Source organism: Ictidomys tridecemlineatus, chromosome 7 (genome assembly GCF_052094955.1).
Source record: "Ictidomys tridecemlineatus isolate mIctTri1 chromosome 7, mIctTri1.hap1, whole genome shotgun sequence".
Classification (NCBI taxonomy): domain Eukaryota; kingdom Metazoa; phylum Chordata; class Mammalia; order Rodentia; family Sciuridae; genus Ictidomys; species Ictidomys tridecemlineatus.
The window spans coordinates 120,788,513-120,809,130 of NC_135483.1; the positions used below are offsets into that span (position 1 = coordinate 120,788,513).

General features: G+C 39.7%; 2 protein-coding genes across 25 annotated transcripts in view; one reads left to right on the top strand and one right to left on the bottom strand.

Moving 5' to 3' along the window:
* Positions 1-9,068, top strand: part of Lypd6 (LY6/PLAUR domain containing 6) — a 139,196-nt gene extending 130,128 nt beyond the window's left edge. For all 7 annotated transcript variants that reach the window (XM_040294291.2, XM_040294292.2, XM_040294290.2 and 4 more), the window contains 2 exons: positions 4,138-4,268; positions 6,111-9,068. In XM_040294291.2, coding sequence (XP_040150225.1) covers positions 4,138-4,268; positions 6,111-6,278 — 299 coding nt within the window. In that variant the 3' untranslated portion in view covers positions 6,279-9,068. The remainder of the gene's footprint in view (positions 1-4,137; positions 4,269-6,110) is intronic.
* The window catches only part of Mmadhc (metabolism of cobalamin associated D), a 100,103-nt gene that overhangs the window by 9,566 nt on the left and 69,919 nt on the right, over positions 1-20,618 (bottom strand). For 9 of the 18 annotated variants that reach the window (XM_078017376.1, XM_078017392.1, XM_078017396.1 and 6 more), the window contains one exon: positions 1,614-1,835. The exons of 3 other annotated variants lie outside the window; for them this stretch is intronic. In XM_078017376.1, coding sequence (XP_077873502.1) covers positions 1,682-1,835 — 154 coding nt within the window. In that variant the 3' untranslated portion in view covers positions 1,614-1,681. Of the gene's footprint in view, positions 1-1,613; positions 1,836-12,434; positions 12,578-14,830; positions 19,797-20,618 lie in introns of those variants that run through there. 6 more of the 18 variants (XM_078017379.1, XM_078017380.1, XM_078017384.1 and 3 more) reach the window with 3 other exon arrangements.

A 20,618-nucleotide genomic window follows, 5' to 3' on the forward strand; every position in this document is an offset into this window, starting at 1 on the left:
ATAGTTGGAAATTTTCATTCTGCAGCTCAGGAGAAAGAAGCAGACCGAGAGTTGGCATCAGAAGATTGATGAGGTCATTTGAGTGAAAATTGTTTCAAGGATAGAACTTGGGAGAGTATCAACTTTCAGGTTTCTAAAAGTGATGGAAGAGAAGAGACCAGAGATGTAGAAAATAAAAATGACAACACCTCTAAAGTCTGGATGGGGAATCCCACAGAGGAGATGATACATCATAAGAGTCCAGAGCTACAAAAAAAATCTTACAGGGCAGACATGAAAAAGGAGCATCACCTAGACACCTACTCTACTAAAGGCCATTATATTAATATATTTATGTAATTATTATTATATTATTATTTTATATGATTATATTTTATATATTAGTATTTTATACATTACATATAATCATGTGTAATGTAAATATGTAACATAAATTATATTATTTTATATAATCATATTTAATCATATAAATTTAATGTGTATTAGAAAATATTAAGTAATATATATTATTTGTTTATATTATTTTATTATATAATAGATATTATGTTTATTATAAACATGATATTTATATTAATGTCATTTATTATAATATTATATTAAAAGTCATTGTCTGATAGTCCATGGCAAAAGTGAGGGACTGGGCAAGGAGTGTGTGGGCAGATGGCACTAGGTTTTTTTTTTTTTCCTACTATAATCTGTAATATTATTATTTAAGTTATTTTCTTCCCATTCATTTTCTTGTACCTAGGGAATTGTCCTATAGCATCACTTTAAACATTATATAACTTTATTTAAATTTATTTAATTTATTTAATTCCCTAGGTACTAATAGAACCCCAGAGAATAATTGAGATAATTGAGTGATAAGAAAGTCTTTTATCTGAGAGAACATGTGTAATGTCTCATTTTAATTTAAATCATCATATTTATAGTTTGCTTAAATACAGTTTCTTTTATTGGAAATGGAATATTGGTGAGTAAATAAAAGTTTACATTTTAGCTTTGAATTTTAGTTTTAGATTTCAGAGCTACATTATGGAGTGTGTGTGTGTGTGTGTGTATGTGTGAGAGAGAGAGAGAGAGAGAATTTTATGAAAATTATATTTTGAGCTTTCCAATTGTTGATTAAGCTCTCTTTTTCCATTTCTGATTTTACTGAGAGTCAAAGAGTTTATTTCACAACTTCTGGAAGTATCAGTCAGTAGCAGAGTTTGAGGTTTTAGAGGCTAAAACTAACCTGGTAGAAATTCAAATCCATCTTTTATCTTTTAGATAAAAGTCTTTGAAATCCTTTTAGTGTGAAGTTATCAGCAGGCTTGATTCTCATATAACCTCATTACTAACCCGAAGATTATTCAAAATGCATAGAGGGCAATGCTCTGTGGCTGAAACTTGTTTTTTATCACTACTATGCTCCAGTGATAAGCCCCATGTGGTCCACCTGGTTTTGCTTGGGAAATTCTGTCTGCTTTCTCCAAAATACCTTTGGAATCCACAGACCTCAGCACGTGTGGGAGACTCTCATAAAATACACACCAAAGAAACCAGTTCAATTTTTTTGAGCATTTCCCAAACTGCAGAACCCTCTTCCACATTAATATTTCATAACTCACCTAGGAATGTTGTAAGATGAGAAATGGAATAGAAAATTTGAGGGATCGATGCTTTAGAATTGAGGTCTCTATTGCTGGACATGAAGGCAGTGCTCCGTGTACCTTTGTTTTATCAACTGGACTTGGTGAAGTATAAGAAAACCCAGCATCTTCACTGATCTATCTTCTCCCTCTAGAAAGGCAGGATTTGGCTTATTAGGTGCAAGGGTTTTCCATATATTCCTGAAAAAAAATTTTCTTATCAGTTGTTGCTACTACTTTCTTTCAATGGAATGAGTGCTTCATTAATAAATAAGGAGGTTTGTTGTGGACAGGGAAGTATAAACAGAATTGATCTATCAAGTTCACCAGTTGTTATTTTAAGGCTTACTTAAAGCAAGATAATTCATTACTTGGGGGACAAACCTAATTTCCCAAACTGAAACTACGTAGTGATTTACTTATTCCATAAGTGTATGATCTTATCTGCTCAGATTTACATTTGGAGCTATAAAACCTCTGGCAGCTTCTCCTAGTTGTCTGCATGAAGAGGAGACAGGAGATAAGAACATTCCAGTTTTTATTGCTTTCCAGAACATTTGAACTTGGGGTGGGGATGAGAAGGTGCACCTATTGTAGCCATAAATGTCCACTGAGTCTGATACCTGAGAAGTAAACCCGAGCTCTTTGGAAGGTGTGGTAAGTATCTGAAGCCACTGTCCTCCATTTACCAAACTCTGTCTGAGGCTTAAAAGAAAATCAAGAAGAGAGCTGCTGCCTGCTCTCTGTCCAAAAAAATAAGTACCCCAACTTGAAACTAGTGTAGGGCTTTGGAAGAATCATTGCCAAGTGTAAAGCTTTCAATTCTTCATTCTCAGGGTAACCTTACTCACCCTGCTCCCAAACTGCTCCATAGAATTCTGAGCAAGCTTGAGACAGCCTCAACCTGATTCAAAAAAAAAAAAAAAATTCCAACATCTAAGCCAGGGTGCAGTGTGGGGACAGCATCTGAGGGAGGATGTTGACCCTATCAATAAGAAGCCATTTGGGATTCCTGTTAGGTGGGATGTTTGAGAAGACTTTCAAAACCCTCAATTTTCACTGCACATTGTGACCCACACCTGTAATTCCTGCCACCCTGGAGACTGAGGTAGGAGGATTGCAAGTTTAAGATCAGCCTTAGCAATTTAGCAAGGCCTCTACACAACACAGTGAGACCCAGTCTCAAAAAAAAGAGGTGGGGGGGGGGCGGTCCCAGAGATTGGGGATGCTGGGGATGCAGCTTAGTGGTAAAATGCCCCTGAGTTCAATCTCTGCTACCAAAAATAAAATAAAATAAAAACAGAGTTTTCTTGACTCAATGCAGTCTACATTAATTCATTCTGGGGAGCTAAAATTCTTAAGCTTTCTTCTTTGAACATTAGCGCTTTGGTTAAAAGCTGCCAAAATCATGACAGAATCTGGTAGGGGAAATTTTTATTGCCTAATAAATAATATCATAGAAGATCATAATTCCATATTAGCTACTAAATATCCAAAATGTATAAAGCATGCAAACTTGGGTCTAAGATATGGATGAAAAACAGCTTAGTGACATTTCTTGAGAATTATTCATTTTCTTTTTTAATGTAAAAGTAGAACGGGAACATTCTCCTAAATCCCAGGCTTAGAGAGCTGAACGCTGCCTGGAGGCTCTGAAGAATTACGTTGACAAAGCCATTTTTCTTTAGTTTTTAAATTACCAATAAAATAATTCTCTAAAAAGAATTTTGAAATAAACCTCGAGCTTTCAGACTCATGAGTCTAGAGGAACTTCTACGAGCTCCCATCACGGTCATCATCTTCTGTCCCAGAAAGACACTGGAATCATGCTGGGAGAAATGAAGCTTCTTGGATCGCCTGAGTTGTTGGGTTAATCTTTCTTCCTAATACATCCTAGATCCAGCTATGCTCTGTGGCAAGACATTCTCTTGAAGAGAGTCATTTTCTCAAAATAAAATGTGTCTCTTTCTAATAGTTCTGCCCTTACATGGGAATACCTCTCTCTCTCTACACACACACACACACACACACACACACACACACACACGCTTCTGCTGTGGTTTTTCATCCCCTGCAAGACCACTGGACCTGCTTAACTTCTTTTCTTTTAGTCCTATATACTTTGAAACTTTTAACCCTTTATCTTTCTGAAAATTGCCGACCTTGCCTCCTAAATCAACACCCCAAACCACTCATCTCCTAAAGATAAGGACAATGGCAAAATTTTTTAGAAAGGGAAAGAGGGATCCCTTGAGGTCTCCATTTATGGGGCTCACCATGGATAGAGAGACCTGCGTTCTCTGGAAGGCTGTGTCCTACTATGGCGAGATGGATCTCTCTGGGGAGATCTTTGGGAGTGGATATATACTAGGGGTGGTATATATCCTATGTACTGTTAGACCTTTTCAGTAGCAGGAGTGTTCACCCTCCTGTGGGGTTCCTTTTTAGGTAGACTGGGCTCATATTTCCCATCTCAATTAAAGCATATTTTCTCTGTTAACAGAGACCAGATACTGCTACACTCAGCACACGATGGAAGTCACAGGAAACAGCATCTCTGTCACCAAACGCTGCGTCCCACTGGAAGAGTGCTTGTCCACTGGCTGCAGAGACTCGGAGCATGAAGGCCACAAGGTTTGGCAACACAGCTCGTGGTGGCATGGCATAGTCAAGTGTCCCCCCACCTCGGAGGGCTATCTCCCTTCCCCACTTGTAGGCTGCCCTGTCTTAGAGCACTGTGAAAAGAATCCATCCTTTTCTGTCTGCTCTAAAAGAGTATGAATGAACACCAGGGCACAGGAGGACAGGTGTAAATTGTGCAAGCCCACACCAGAAGGATGCGGAGGATGATCTTAAGTCCTTGATTCACTCAGGAGAGTCATAAAAAAGCTACTGGAAGGGAGAGAAGTGAGGACCACTTGTGCCACCTTAGCAAACATTGTTACATCCCAGATGGAACAACAATCCATCCACCCGAGGGGGCCCCAGGCAATTTAGCTTTGATAACTTTCTGCAAAGTGAGGGATGCTAGTTTGTGGATGTCTCCACTGGCTCCTGAGTCATTTGATAGGTGACAAGAGAACCACCTTCCTGTGGATCTGTTCCTCTTCAGCTTTGTCAGTGCCTGTATACAGAAGTGCTTCTGTGTAAAATGAAGTTCAGGGGCCAGCCATGAAGGAGGACATAAAGAATCAGAGAGAGGCAGTCTGACTCGTGGTCAGAATGAGCGATGCCCCAGCCTCTCCTGCTGGCTGTGAGTGTGCTCTTAACAAATCAGGCCTTGTCCTTTGTGACATCTCCTACTTCTGTCAGGTTGCTTTCCTGGGGATTTAGGCAGTTTTCTTCCTCATACCCTGAAACAGTACTGTCAGTGACAGATGCCTAATTTTCAAGTGACTTCTCAAATACACTAAGAATTAAATTCTTATTAAGAACGAAAGCCTACTTGTTCCTGGTTTGAAATATGAAACATAAAACCAAGGTCATAACCTGACCCCTCCTGTCAGCAGGGCCAGGCTCAAGGGTTGCTGTGGTGTCTGTACCAAGGAGAACATGGAGGATCAGAGAACTTATGTCCTATGTTCAGGTCACACAGCCAGCAAGCAACAGAAACAGGATTCAAACTCATTTCTGACATCTCCCTTCTCAACATTATACTCTCTCCCCCATGTCAATTATGACCAGAGACTCAAATCTCAGCAGGATGATGGTGTAGGATATTAACTATCCTATGAATATGAATCATCTGGGATCTCATTAAAGTGCTGATTCTAATTCTCTAAGTCTGACGCAAAGTTTTGAGATTCTGCATTTCTAACGAGCTCCCAGCTGATGTTGAAGCTGCTGGTCCGTACTTTGTGTAGTGATGGCCTAAAATAATTGCTGTCAGTAACCCTTTGGGTTTATTTCTTTCATATAATTCAGGAGTAAAGCAGTATAAAGCAGCAGTAATTGCATAAATGAAAACCCTTCAAACGTTAACTCACCCACGAGAATGGAGATAATTATGCAGATAGCGATAATGAAAGTAAATATTCAAGTTTAAATTACGGGGGCTGCTGCCACTTCATTTTCACTGTGAAAACTTGGCAGAGGAAGGTGTACCCTCCTGACAGCTGCCTCAAGTAGTCAAAAAGAGCATCTTTGAAATGGAAGAGCAGTTTTCAAAATCCCATTTCACAGGTGGAAGAGCTGGAGCCCAAAGGTCATGAAACTTCTTGAGGAACCACGTGGCTGAATGTCAAAAACAGAACCCTAGTGCCTTGGAGTTAAGGCTGGGGGTTTCATTCTGACCATGTTGCTTCTAGCTGGAATATTATCCCCACCCTCCCTAAATGTTGGTTGGCATTTCCTTTGTGGGATAGAGCATTTTCATTTGAGTTTTGCCCTAGGGAGACAGTTGCTATAAAGACACCTGTCTCCTGCTGGGACCTGCTGGCTTCTCACCACCCACCTTTTCCTCTTCCCTTCTTTCAGGTCTGCACCTCCTGCTGTGAAGGAAATATCTGTAACTTGCCACTCCCCCGAAATGAAACTGATGCCACGTTTGCCACAACATCACCTATAAATCAGACAAATGGGCACCCGCACTGCATGTCGGTGATAGTGTCCTGCCTGTGGGTGTGGTTAGGACTCACATTATAGCAGCTCAACGGTACTGTGTTTACTAGGGATCCGTGGGATCTCACTGTCCATAGTCATGCATGAATCATTGGCCTGACCATAGTCACCCGTGTGAGACTGCACCAATCACAGATGTCATCGTGGCCAGGCATCCCACTTCCTACGAGACACAAGCATTGCTTCAGTATTGCCATTTGGCGTCTAACCAAGACCCCACCCCCACCCCGCTCCCATCAAAGCCAGCTTGCTCCCCGTATGGACCCTGAATTCCATACCACAAACCTTTGTTTTGACACCAGGAAATAGTTCTGCGTTTATTGTAACCTAGATTATTGATTTGGAATACATGCATGAGCCGGAGGAGGACCCGGAACCCTCTGAGATGTCAGGAATATGTTATGTGGACATGTATACACATTTGTTTTTCAGGAGAAAGGCAATGGACCACTGCTTTAATTACAATCATGAATCCAGTTACAGCTTTAGAATTTTAAAACTTTGAATCCAAAACGATTGGACTATTTCCTTTGAGATTCTGACTGAGTTCCTGAAAGAGCAGCAAGCAATTTGCTTAATTTAATTTTCCCAGCCTTTTTCTCTCAGTCATATTCCCTCAGCTGCATGGGAGGATAAAAAGGAAGATGTAAAAATCTGGTGTATTTGTAAGGGCGGCTAGAAAAGAATTTTCCCAAACTTAGTGGAACTGATACCATCAAACCCTTCATGGAACTGGGGAGACTGGCCTTGACTTTGGGCCCAGTTATGCTCCAGGAGATCCTGGATTCCACATGGGCCAGTGGTGTCCACAGAGTCCCAAAGCAGGATGGGGGTCGTTTTCTTTAGGTGTTGGTTTCTATTCTTGCGTAGCTAATCTAGACAGAGAGGATTTAGAATGGAAGGAAGATGTGTGGGTGTTAGTCGTAATTCATTTTGAGGGCCCAGTGACTCAGCCAGCTGCTTTCTCTATCTGCAGTTCTTACTACCAAAGAACCTTCTCCTTCCAAATTCCCAGAGACTCAGGGAGAAGGTTCTCCATTAAATTGTCTCTAGATTAACAGTATAATATACTAGAATGAGAAAAAGGTAGATTTTGAGATTAGTAAAGAGACTCCATGGGAAGTTTTTTTGTTGTTGTTGTTTCTTCTAGATCTTACTTTTGAGGTAGAGGATACAATTTTTGCCATCTTTCCTACATTTTCGGCACCCAAAGTTGTATTTCTTTGTTCTCTCTTGTAAATCCTTTAAACAATATTTATTTTTGTATGGCATAACTGGAAACTAAAATATATTCTAAAAAAAATTCTTTATTCTGAACAAAATGATCAAATTAGAATTACTTATTTTTCAACCATGGTAGAGCTTGTAATATATGTTTGTTGAAAGTTATCTATAATACTTCCACTGGTATTGAGAAAAGTTAATATGTCGTGAGCAGGAGTAATGTGTTTTGTCTCAAGGTTCTTGCTCATGGTTTCCTTAGTGGTGTTGTCCCAAAAATATGCTGGTAGAGACCATCAGTGGTCTGAACTTTTCTGCAGGGTTATGGGACATGTTTGCATGGAACTTGGAGGAGCCATGACAGTGTTGTGAGGACCCATCTGTCCAGCATAGGAAACTCTCTGGCTCACAGAAGGAGACCCCCTCAGGGACCCAATATGAACTGACAGCAGTAACCTTGATACAAAATAATCTAAATTATATTACATAGCCTTAATTCAGAGTTTGGTAGGCTTATCAACTTGTTGCTTATAATTGGGGCTGGGATAATAGAGGGAAAGTAAGCAAGACACTCATTAAGCAACACCTGTGTGCCAGGAACTATGCTAAGCACTTTACGTAATTTAGGTCATATAATCCCAGTGAAAGCTCAGTGAGGAATATTACTGGTATTTAGACTTCAGAAATGAAGGTACTGAGGCACAAAAAAAAACCCCTCAATAACATGAAGCCTTTTCTTTAGATTTAGATTATATGTGATGAAGCAGGATTTAAGAGGAAAGGAAAGTGGAATTATTCTCCTAGGAAAACTTCCAGGCTTGACTTCATAGCAATTTGTCCATCTTATCATGTGGAATTTATTTTGTGCAGGATGCCTTTGCATGTGTCCCCAGGTGATTTTTTGTTTTTCCTCTAGAAAGTAAGGGTATGGCTTCCTTATTTGTCTCTCTTGCTGAAAGAGGAGATGGTTGATCTTGCATCTAAAGATGCTTTAACCTGGGTTCTCTCCCCAGTACCACAAATAAGTGAATAAAGAAATATGCTATAAGACAATGAAAATTTGATGTTGTACATATCTACATTTTTGTGCATGGTCACACTCCACTCACATTTTCCAAGTACTGCATGTGATTTGAACAAGAGATAAGAAAGTGACCACATCAGAGCTTCCCTGGCTGGTGTAGAGGGATCGAGTCTACAGTGGTACAGATTCCTCCACCCCCTAGGGAGTTATTGCAGACCACACAGATGTGCTGCATGCACCCCCTACACCTGTTAAAATGATTTTTGTTTAATTCTCTTGAAAGAAAGCAGTTTGTTCACCATCCCCAGCCTCAAGGAACCAAGGAAGGGCCATTCATGTTGAAGGTCCAGGACTAGTCAGCCATCTGACTTTTCTACCACATTAAATTTTCCATTAAATTCTCACTATTGGTGATGGCTTGGAGTGCAAAGAGCCATGGTGTGTATATTACCCTATGTGCCACATATTTATTTTTAGATTCTCTTCATTCATGTCAATATGAGATTAATGCCTAGATGTTGTAAATATTGTACATTTTGTAAATCAATGAATAAAGATTTTAAGTGTTATCTCAACAGACTCCTTTCTGCAAATGTGCATATCAATCAAAGATTAATGCACCCAGGTTATGTACAATGCTCTGGGCTTAGCACCACAGGGAACTTCCCTCCAGAAGCTCCCTTTCGGGTTGTACAGATAAGACATACATGCATGAAAAGATACAAGGCAATTCACCCATACCAAATGATTCATATGGACTTTAAGTGTTATAAAAAATCAAAGAAAGATTATCAAACTTCAATCACATCTACACTTCCCCTTGAACATTTCTTTGTTACTTCGGGAAATATAAAGGTGTTATGTATGTGTATTGTATAAATAGATCATCCAATAACCTTTATTTATTTTTGTTTTACTTATATTTATTTATTCTTTTGTAGTGCTGGGGATCAAATACAGGGCCACATGCATGCTAGAAGTGCTCTACCCTTGAGCTATATCCCCAACAAATTTTAAATATTATTCTATTCTTAGGGTGAATTATTTTAATGATAAACAATAGAAAATATCGACTCTTGATGATTTCTCCTGCAACAAGAAACATATTCATTTTTATCTATACAATGCATTTATTTTATTTCTCTTATTAAAACAATAGATTGAAAGCAAACTTGAAAAGCTTCAGCTTGTTTGTGACTCCAGGTTATTATTTAATGTTCTATATTTTTAAATTTCTAGGAAAAATATGCCTTTTCCCCAAAGTTAGAGGTTTTCTATTATGTTTTTTATCGGTGATGTAATTGCTGTTTTTTAAAATGTTGCAATTACATAAAGATAGTTCTAGCATTGACCTCCATGAGCAGCTCCGTGTAGGTAACATAAACGGCACTGCAGGTGGACAATGTTTTTAGAAAATATGATTTTGAAAACACAAACTTACATGTTTAAAAAGATCTTTCACTTTATAAATGCATTCCTAACATATTTGTAAGACTTTATTTACAAAATTTAGGTCATATCAGTATGTGAAGTCAGAGGTGATGCTTTGTCTACATTATAGTTTAATTTAACTGAAATGCTTAAAGAAGACTCACAAATGTTCTTAATAAATTTTCCTTAACTTACAGGAGTGAAATATTTGAAAATGCTTTGAGCATGTGTTATTAATCCTTACTGTAACTGGGAGAATTTGACTTTAGAGAGTCAGACATTTTTCCATGGTTGCACAGAAACTTGGGGCAACACTGAGCCATAAATACGAAGCATTATGGCTTCAGTTTGGAGTCCTCTCCTCTGGGATCTACTGTGAAACACATCTATGAATTTTTTAAATATAAAAGTTTCTGACCTATTTTGGTACCATAAAACCGATGCAGATTTCCAACATGCCACTCATAGTAGGCTTTATTCTCATCACTCTCATAGCTGACTTTTAAAACCACGGCTTCTCCCATTGGCAAATTGCTATTATCTTAGTATTACCTTTTGCAAAATTGAACTTCATTGCAGTTTCTGGAATTAATAAGATAGGTAGAAAAATTCTATGTATGGTATTTTAAACTAAGCAGAAACTTAAAATCCAGAGCTGAGAAATGACTCCTGAAGGATTCTCTTTTCTTTTCTCCTAATAGCAAGCATGATTGTTTTACATGATTTTATTTTCAAAGCACTTTCATATACATTTCTTCAGTTGATCAACATGACCTCTTTTCAGTTTTGATAGCTAAAGCATTGCAGTGGTTAAGGAGGCCCCACTGTTGGTTTACACTACAAAAACTTTGATTCCTGATCCACAGCTTTGTTCCAGGATGATACGCATGATGGCCTCACCCTTCTTTGGCATTTTACGAAAAAGCAATTTCTCAGGTCACAAAACATCTTGTCCACTTTTTAATTTTATACAGGAGAGAAAAGAACCCCAGAGAACTCTGATCATTTGTCTCTGAGAGTACCACAATACTGTGTTAAAGAAAGGATAGAACTCTTCAAAATGTCCTTTATTGGATACTCAAAGCAATTATGACTTGGGTAATGGGAAACAGCCTAAAGGTATTCTCTTTCTTTACTTACCCTGCAGCAATCAGAAGTACATGAGGACTATCACGGTGGGGAAGGACAGAGAAAAATCACTAGAAAGGGCAAACTTTTGCCAAAAATGTAAGCTAGCCTAATGGAAAAAGATTGTTCATTCTAACTGGAGAAGAAAATATTCTTCAAAATAATCACCATCAAAATCATGTCCAAAAAAAGCAGAATAGTTTGTTGAACTTAGAGAGTGTTATTCATAAACAGTTTTCTCAAGGGGCTATTGCACATCCAGAATCAAACCTGGAGTTTATGCATCCACAGAAGTCCCCCTGTAGAGGTCATAGGGAGCCTGTTGTCAAAGCAGGGAAAGTGTGTCTGAAAATGAACAAAAGACCACCAGAATGCAGTCATGTTGCAAAAGGAAAGCTAAAAATAAGTCACACCCTCAATAAATTCATTCATCTTTGAGAAGATTTCACAATCAAGACACCATGTGACCCTTACTCTATCTACAGAGGAGCGTGACTCTTGTGTCCCACAGAGTCTGCACCAGAGTCTGAACACACCATCTGTCTTTGCCCTGAGGTTCACTGGGTGACAGTTGTTGGTCCAACCACACAGCTGCCTCTGGCTTTGCTCCCACCCTAGTCTCTCCCAACAGTAGAATAGGACTATGAGCGCTTGGAACCCCCATCACAAAGTGGCTGAGAAGATAAGTGAGATCATGCTTGAGTCACATCACATTGAGGTGTTTGGGGTGAGGTGCTGGGCAGACCTCAGCAGTGAGAGAGGACATATTTGGACTCATTCATGATTCAGCCTGGCTTGACTGGCACATATCAACTCTGGGCTTATCCCTACTTTTAAATACTAATAGAATTGGGCCCACCCCTGTCTTGAATATGTTTAACTAATGACCCTGTGTGTTTTGCATAGAATCTAAATACCAACCAAGTGTAGTAGGTAGAGATACACTCTTCTTGATGTGTGACAGCCCAAGACCAATGTGAATTGTGCAATCAGACCTCCCATAAACTCTCTTCTAAGACAGAAGCTCTGAAAAGTCTGTTTGGAGTACAATATTTGGGACATGAGCATAGATGGTGTGTTTAGATTACACTACAGTTGAAGATGTTGAGAAGAGCCAGAATAGATACTGGCTTCATTTTAGAGGTGATAGAAGACTCAGGAAATGTGGCATTTAATCTAAGACCCAAAAAATGAAAAGAGTTAACTTGTAGGACAGACATTAAAAGGTCCTGGACATTGGATTTTAGGAAAGCTAAGAGGTCAATCAATCTTAGAAGAAGATGGTAATTAACTGTGGATAAATATAACTGGAAAATGAAGAAGTCTGTGTTACTCAACTTTTCATGCCTGTAAAAATGACACCTGACAAGAACAACTCAGAGGAGGACAATTTTATTTGAGGCTTACAGTTTCATAGGTTCAGTCCATGGATGACCAACTCTGTTGCTTTGGGTCCAAGGTGAGGCAGAACAGTGTAGAAGAAGAATATGGTGGAGGAAATCTACTCAGCTCATGGCATCTGGGAAGCAGAGGAGAGAGAGAGAGAGAGAGAGAGAGAGAGAGAGAGAGAGAGAGAGAGAGAAGGAAGAATATTAACCCTCCTGGGCATGGCCCTAGTGACCTGCTTCCTTTAGCCCATTCAAATTACTAATCCATTGAATGAATGAATGCACTGATGAGGTTACAGCTCTCATAATCTAATCATTTCACCTCTGACATTCCTGTATTACATAACACATAAGCCTGTCAAGGGGACACCTCATATCCAAACCATAACACAGTCGAAATTTTATTTCTTCTAGACTGATCTTTAATAAAGCCGCATCTGTGTTTACTATTGTCATCCCTGATGGTTGTTTTGCGTGTCATGTCTGTTAGCTATTGGCTTCCCATTAAAATCACCAGCAGTAGAGAGAACTTTAAATTACCTGATGTTTTAAAGCTCCCTAGACCAAACTGATTAGTTCCCCAGACCAAATCAATCACCTTCATGTTACAGGAAGTGGGACAGTGAGGGTCTCTCTGTGTGTTCACTTCAATAACACCAGGGTATGAAGTGGCCTTCTGGGAATCTAATTGGTACTAGGATCCCTAGATCCTCTCTTGAATGGCCCCAAATTGTCAGAAGACAGGGAACTCGCCCTCTGGTCCACTGAGGTGAATATTTCATTTAGTTTAGGAAAGGCTTCTTTTGAAAGCATTTCCTGGATCCTTACTTTCACTTTAAGATTTGTCAGATGCCTGGTACCCAGAGATCATTATTCTTGGTACCTGCACAAAGGGAACGATAGAGTTAACAGAACAGAGCAACCTTTGGAAGGTTTCAGAGAGTAACTTGCATGAAATATTGTAGATTATAGTGGATAGCAACCATCTTCCAATTTGGAGAGCAAGGCGAAGCGCATCAAGAGAGACAATGACAGGGCTGAGGAAAGGTTGCTCCTGATGGAGAGCAGTCAGCAGGGCCTCTGCAAGGAGGAAAAGCATGGCAGGATGGACCCTGGGAATTTCCAGAAGTGAATTGTGTAAGGATATAAAGTCAGAATTACCAAGGTTAGCACCAAGTTCACACCAAGAAAGGGCAAGAGCCTGTTCAATCCCACATGTGGATAAGGGGTAGGTTTCAGATGAGGTGGCAGAAGGATCATCTGATGATGCTATGTACAGGAGGCTGGAAGGGAAGGAAGCAAATGTCCCTCTTCTAATTCTGCACCTTCACTCTGAAACTTGAGCTTTGATATGCTGAAAATAAACCCCAATGTACTCAGGACCCCTGGCATACTACAACAGTGAATCCCAAAGCCAGCTACCCAACATAAGCACCTGAGCTTTCAAAAAATAATAAGGACCAGACCCCACATCTAGCAATTCTAAATGAATTCTTCTGGGATGCCTTAAGCCATTGAACAATTTTAAAGCTCCACCCACTCCAAGTGATTCTATTGGACAGCTATTAACCAACAGACCTGAAGATCTAAATAACTATCAGGGATGAATAATCATGGTTACAAAAGTAGCCTTAGTGAAGAAGAGTCTAGAAAAATTAACCACGACTGATTCGTGGCCATTCAACTTTCAAGTTATATTCATGTCCACCAGGAACGAATGGTGCCTGAACACAGAAGGCACATCATAAGATTTTGTTGAATAAATACATGAAATGATGGAAAAGATTAAAGCACCATCTCCAAGCATCACAGCTCATTAGTGACCGAACAAGAGTTAAAACCAAGATTGCCTTTCTGCTAGTTCTGGCCTCCATCTGACACATTTTCACATATTAAATTTGCACCAAAACATTTATAATGTCAAATGCTGCAAAACTAGCATCTCTTGCTGGTTGCAGCATGAATTGTTAGAGCTCTTTTGCAAAGCAATTAGGCTGAATGTGTTGAGGGCTATGAGAATGGACATATCCTGACCCAATAATCCTATTTCTATTAATGGTCTGAAATACAGAAACACTGCTATGAAGAAATTTGTTCCTTGCAGCATTATTTGTAATTCAAAAAAAATCAGGACAATTTAAATGTGCAGGAGTAGAGGAATAGCTAAGTCAATAACTGCACTTCCCCTCAGTGTAGTATCATCAAAAAGGATTGCCCTGAAGACGTTTTCAATGTCAAATGAAAATAGGAGCAGCACTAATGTCATATGTTCAATGTGTCATACCACCTAGGAAGCAAACATGTATATTTGGAGAAAATAAACCAAAATGCTTTCGTTGTTTATGTAATGATGATAACTTTTTATTTTCCCTTTTTAAAGAATATTTTCCAATTTTTATGCAATGTGGTTATATTACTTTTGTAATGAAAAGCATAAATATAATAAACAGTTAAGACTATACATGTTAAGTTAATGGTCGTGATTACTTTGCAGACTGCTCCTCTGTGTAGTTGTTAACCTAGGATAGCCCTTCAACACCTAGAGCCTGGTTCTCAGTGCTGGCTGCTCAAAGCAGTCCCCAGGGAGCTTTCAAAACCTGGACCCCAGCCCCAGAGATTCAGATTATGCGGATCTTGGACGAGAAATCTGAATATTATGTTTTTAAAAGATTCCTTTTTAATAAAACTATTTATTTTAAAATAATTTCAAACTTAGAGACAGGTCTAAGAAGATCCATTAATTTTTTAATTTTGCCACATTTGAGTTATCATTTGCCTTCTCTTTCATTGTACAATAATTGCTACTTATCTTCTGAGCCATTTTTTAAAAGTTTTCAAACATCGTGCCCTTTATCCCTCACTACCATTTGGAGATGACATAAGCCGAAGGTTCATATGCTGGAGACTGTCCCCAGGGTGGCCGTGCTTGAGATGGTGGAATCTTCAAGAAGGCAGTCCCAGTGGAAGGTGAGTAGGTCATTAAGGGAGTGCTGCCCTTGGAAGGGATTAATGTAGCTCTGGTGGGACCCCATGGGCTCCTGAGAGAGCAGGTGGTTATAAAAAGAGCAAGCCTGTCCCTTGTACTTTGTGGCTTCCTGTGTTACCTTGTGACCTCTTCTGCTTATTCCCCCCCATAGTGAAGCCATCCATTACGAAGCCTTCCCCGGAGGCCAAACAGACATGGCCACCCAGTCTTGGACTTTCAGCTTCTGAAAGTTTGAGCTAAATGAACCTCCTTTCTTTATACACTATGCATCCTCATGTACTATAATGTTATTATAAAAGAAAACAAACTAAATCACCCCTTAGGAAATCTTAGCATTTCCTAAGAACAAAGACATTCACTTACATAACCAGAATGAAGTTATCAAAATCAAAAAATTTAACATTGAGACAACAATTGACAATCCATATTCGGATTCTAAAATAAGCATTTGACAAAGAAAGTAGTTCTTGTGGGGAAATAGTCTGCCTTCTAATTGCTACTCTGCCTATAAAAGCCAAGAGCTACACTAGGGCAGGAACCAGCCCTTACCCCAGAAGCAAGCCCTTTCCTTCTTTATCTGTTTTTTCAGCCTCCCTCCAATTCTGTGAGCTTCCCTTTGTTCTTATAACCAGGGCCCCTTTATTCCAGTGAAGTCCTCGTGTTAGCCGGGGTTGATTTCTGTTGCTTGCCACCTAAGACCCTGCTGGTTTGGAGTAGTAGAGCTGAAATTGTTCCAATACTTGGCTCCTTTCTGGGTTTCCTTAGGCCTGTATGAACTGTCCTAGGACATTGCCCCCTCTCCTTTATAGGACATAAGATGGTCCACAATACAGAAACTGGTAGAAGACCAGTGTCATTCCTGTCCACAGGAAATCACATCAGGCCAGGGATCCAGGGACTCAATGGGGACCTTGGATCTCCCATACAAGAGTTCTTAAGAAAAACCCTGACAGACTGGGGCTCTCGGTGAGCAGAGAGCATGTGGAAAGCCTGCTTCTCCCAGCCCTGATGGCAGCCACAGCCAGGAACCTACAGCCACAGAATTTTAAAGGTTATTGCTTCTGACTGGATGGGAGCCAAGCGGAGGTTTGTTAAGCCCGAGCCTGTTGCGATCACTCCCTCACGGCTGAGTGAAACAAAAAGTGGTATCTATGGACCCAGGGGACACACCAGCCCCTGGGCAGGATGTCACACCTGCTTTTGTCCAGCATTCTGCATTCAGGCATTCAGGTGCAGGGCTCTATGATAAGAGAGCTTTGACCAGGGATCCTCTGTCTCGGCATGTCTGCTCAGCTCCAGGAGCTGTGAGCTGTATATTTCTCTGGAGGATGTGAGGTGTTGAATAAAGCATTCTTTTCCTTTCTGCTTCCCACTCTCCACCCTATGTTGGTCAAATATGTGGGCATGTTGTGCCAAGAAGGATGGGGGATCCAAGGTTCCCATTGAGCATTAGCGGGTTCCTCTCTCCCCTCTCTACTTCAGGACCTCTTCCTTCTCTCAAGCTTGTATACCACGTCAAGAATGGCTCCAAATATTCATTAATAGGAGGAAGATTTAGACTCAAACTCTGGCCATGAAAAGAATGTAATTGTGGGGGTAAATATTTGCTACTTTCAGTTGGTCAAAAACATAGATTTTAAGTGTTCCCAACCACAAGAAATTTATAAGCATATGAGGTGATATATTAATTACCTTGATTTAGCCACTCAACAATGTACATATATATCAAAATATCAGTGCTGAAAAATCCGTAAATAATGGGCTGGGGATGTGGCTCAAGCGGTAGCGCGCTCGCCTGGCATGCGTGTGGCCCGGGGTTCAATCCTCAGCACCACATACCAACAAAAGATGTTGTGTCCGCCGAGAACTAAAAAATAAATATTAAAAATTCTCTCTCTCTCTCTCCTCTCTCACTCTCTCTTTAAAAAAAAAATCCAGAAATAAACAGAGTATGCTGCAATGAAAAGGTGAAATGGAATGAGCATCAGTTTTGATTAACAGGCTTAGATTCGGTCATAGCTTGGTCACCAAAAAGCTAAGTGACCTCAGTCAAATTTCTTCACATTGTTTTGATGCTCAAAGGGGACCATGGGAAATCTCTTAAGGATGAACCTCACATACACTGAGGTGATGAAAAATGTGCGTTGATCTCTCTCCTAATCAGCGTCTTGAACAAGGAGCATCATTTTTGAACCTCCTGCATCTGGCACATAGTGATTGCTGAGGAAATTTTCATCGATTTGAATTGTATTAATTTATAGTAGTGTCATCTGATTTTGGTTTGAAATTCATAAGACTATTCACTATTCCCATTAGACTAGATGGAGACCCAACCTGACCTTTTTAGTGAGGACTAATTGTCCCTAACCTGTAATTTATTGCAAAATAAGTGGCAGCATTGGTAGATTGCAGCTTGAGGATAGAGCTGGGATATATCTAATAACACATAAGAAATGTCATTATGCCAGAGTTTATGTCCAATGGGAAATCCATTTTCAGATCACAAACAAGCAGAAATCTCAAATAACTTTTGTAGGTACAGAGAGAAGAAAGCCTGGATCCTGTGGAGAGACCACAAATGGAAGTGAAAAAATCAGATACAGATGCAGATCTCCAACAGGTTCAGAGCTACTGCATAGCACATGCCCAGGATGTGGTTGACAGAACAAAGCTTTCCTTAGAAATCAATGGGCCAAAGTTGTCAGGTTGATCTGAAAGCAGAGGGATAGGCAGTGACCAATAATGGGAGCTTGGATTAAGAATTGGTCCTGGTAGGAAAAGAACAAAGTGGGTTATAATGAGCAAATGAGAAATTTAGGTGAAAAAAATTATAAAAAAGTACTACATTGGGATCATTATTTCTCTATAATCTCAAAGAATGTGTGTAGCAGCTCTACCCATATCCAGATTGGAACTCAACAATACAGCAAAATCCCATTAGCTTCTCGGCCTTGCTCTGGTTTTGCATGAAGACATCCCATCCTGAGACATCGGATTTTGCATATGGCATGCCTGGTGTCAGATCTGCAGGAAGAGTTCATAACCAGTCTCCCACTGACCCATCAGCACAAATCCAAAGGTATCAAGGTACAAGTGATCAAAGCTAAAAGCCAAGGAAGGAGGAAATGTTTGCACCTTAAGCTGGAGAAGAGAAAGACATTCCTTAAGCTCCTGAGGAGAAATCACTTTTTAAAATTTTGCAATGAAATGATGCATTGGTGGACTGAAGTAAAACAACTGTTTTTACTCAGAACAAAATTGAGTAATTCATTGGAAAAAGCATTCAACTGAGTGATGAGGACAATTCTCTTATTATTTTAATATACTCGTTGAGGTTAAATGTGTGCAGTTCAAGCAAACATTGGAGTCGACAGAGCATAGCTCTCAGGTGTTTGGAGGACAGTGACATTGAATGCTACATAAATACTCATTGTGGTGTTGCATTCCTGCTGCATGCTACTGCTTTTACCTGTGGGTCATCAATGAATTGGAACTATTCTAATAAGCTGTCGGTACAAATGGATGTGAAAATGTCATGTCCTATGTCGTAAAAACTGTTCTGTTCGTCTGATGCTGACTGAGGCAGCGACCTCAGATTCTGGCAGAGCCCAGCAGCTCATCCTGTATTAGCAGCATGGCAAGTGTTAAGGGGTGTGGCTTCCATGTTTATACATAATCTTTTCAAAGTACTTCAAGATAGTATTGTTGACCTTGGCAGAAAGGTGAGCTCACAGGTGGGCATGGTGGCACACCTATAATCTCAGTGATTTGGGACACTGAGACTGGAGGATCACAAATTCAAGACCAGCCTCAGCAATTTAGCGAGGCCCTAAACAACTTAGTGAAACCCGGTATCAAACAAAGGAGGGGAGGGGCTGGGGATGTGATTCAGTGATAAAGTACCCCTGAGTTCAGTACCAAAACAAAACAAACGAACAACAACAACAACGAAAAAAACCCCACAAAACTCATTAACATTAGCCCTGCCTGAAAGGTGGGAATATAAAAACACAAAAATGTAAGTGAGGGAAAAGTACCAGAAAATTCTGTAGGCAACAACATATGGTCTTAATGAAATCACCTAATTCCACTAGACCTTGGGGGCATCATTTGATGAAGGAACAGAGATTCAATCAGTGATTTGAAAAGTGGTTTTCTTGTTGCCCTGCATACTAATATTTTGCAGAGTAATTCAATGCACATATTTCTTTGTATACAAAAATATAACTGAAATGTTGCACAAAAATTTATGAACCAGGCTGGGGTTGCGGCTCAGTGGTAACACACTTGCCTAGCATGCATGAGGCACTAGGTTTAATTTTCAGCACCTCATACAAATAAATAAAATAAAGGTCCATCAACAACTAAAAAAATATTTTTTTAAAAAATGTATGAAGCGTCACAATATACATTATTTTATTTTTTTTTAAAGAGAGTGAGAGAGGAGAGAGAGAGAGAGAGAGAGAGAGAGAGAGAGAGAGAGAGAATTTTTAATATTTATTTTTTAGTTCTCGGCGGACACAACATCTTTGTTGGTATGTAGTGCTGAGGATCGAACCCGGGCCGCACGCATGCCAGGCGAGCGCGCTACCACTTGAGCCACATCCCCAGCCCAATATACATTATTTTATAACGTGTTAATATTGTCTATATTCAATTCTATTCCAGTTTTTTTTTCCAGTGTTAGGAATTGAACCTTTTCAAGGCCTTCTGCACGGTAGGCAGGTACTCTGCCACTGAGTTATATCTCCAGCCCTCCAGTTCACAATTTAAAAAAAATATATATTTATTTTGATACACTACATTAGTTTCATGACCAGCTATGGGTTACAAATTTAGTTTGAAATTGATGAATTTTGATCACTAATCACCCTTCCAGTGTTCATTTCCTATTATATTCCTAAAGACAGGAAATTGGGACTCAATGCCTGGTCTAGATAATAACCCCCCTCATTGCTAGGGTGTTGTGATAGGGTAAGGATTTCATATACACTCTTCTACTAATTCAATCTGGTGTGGCCCTGAGATCTTTCTACAAGTCATTTCATCAACCAGTGGTTTGAAATTTTTTGATTCGTTGATTAATTTACTCTACAAATCTTTTATTTTGGAAGCCAAACCTGGGTTTGAATCAAAGCTTCACTAGCTAAATGCCCTCCCTAATCTCCAAACGCTTGCTTATATAA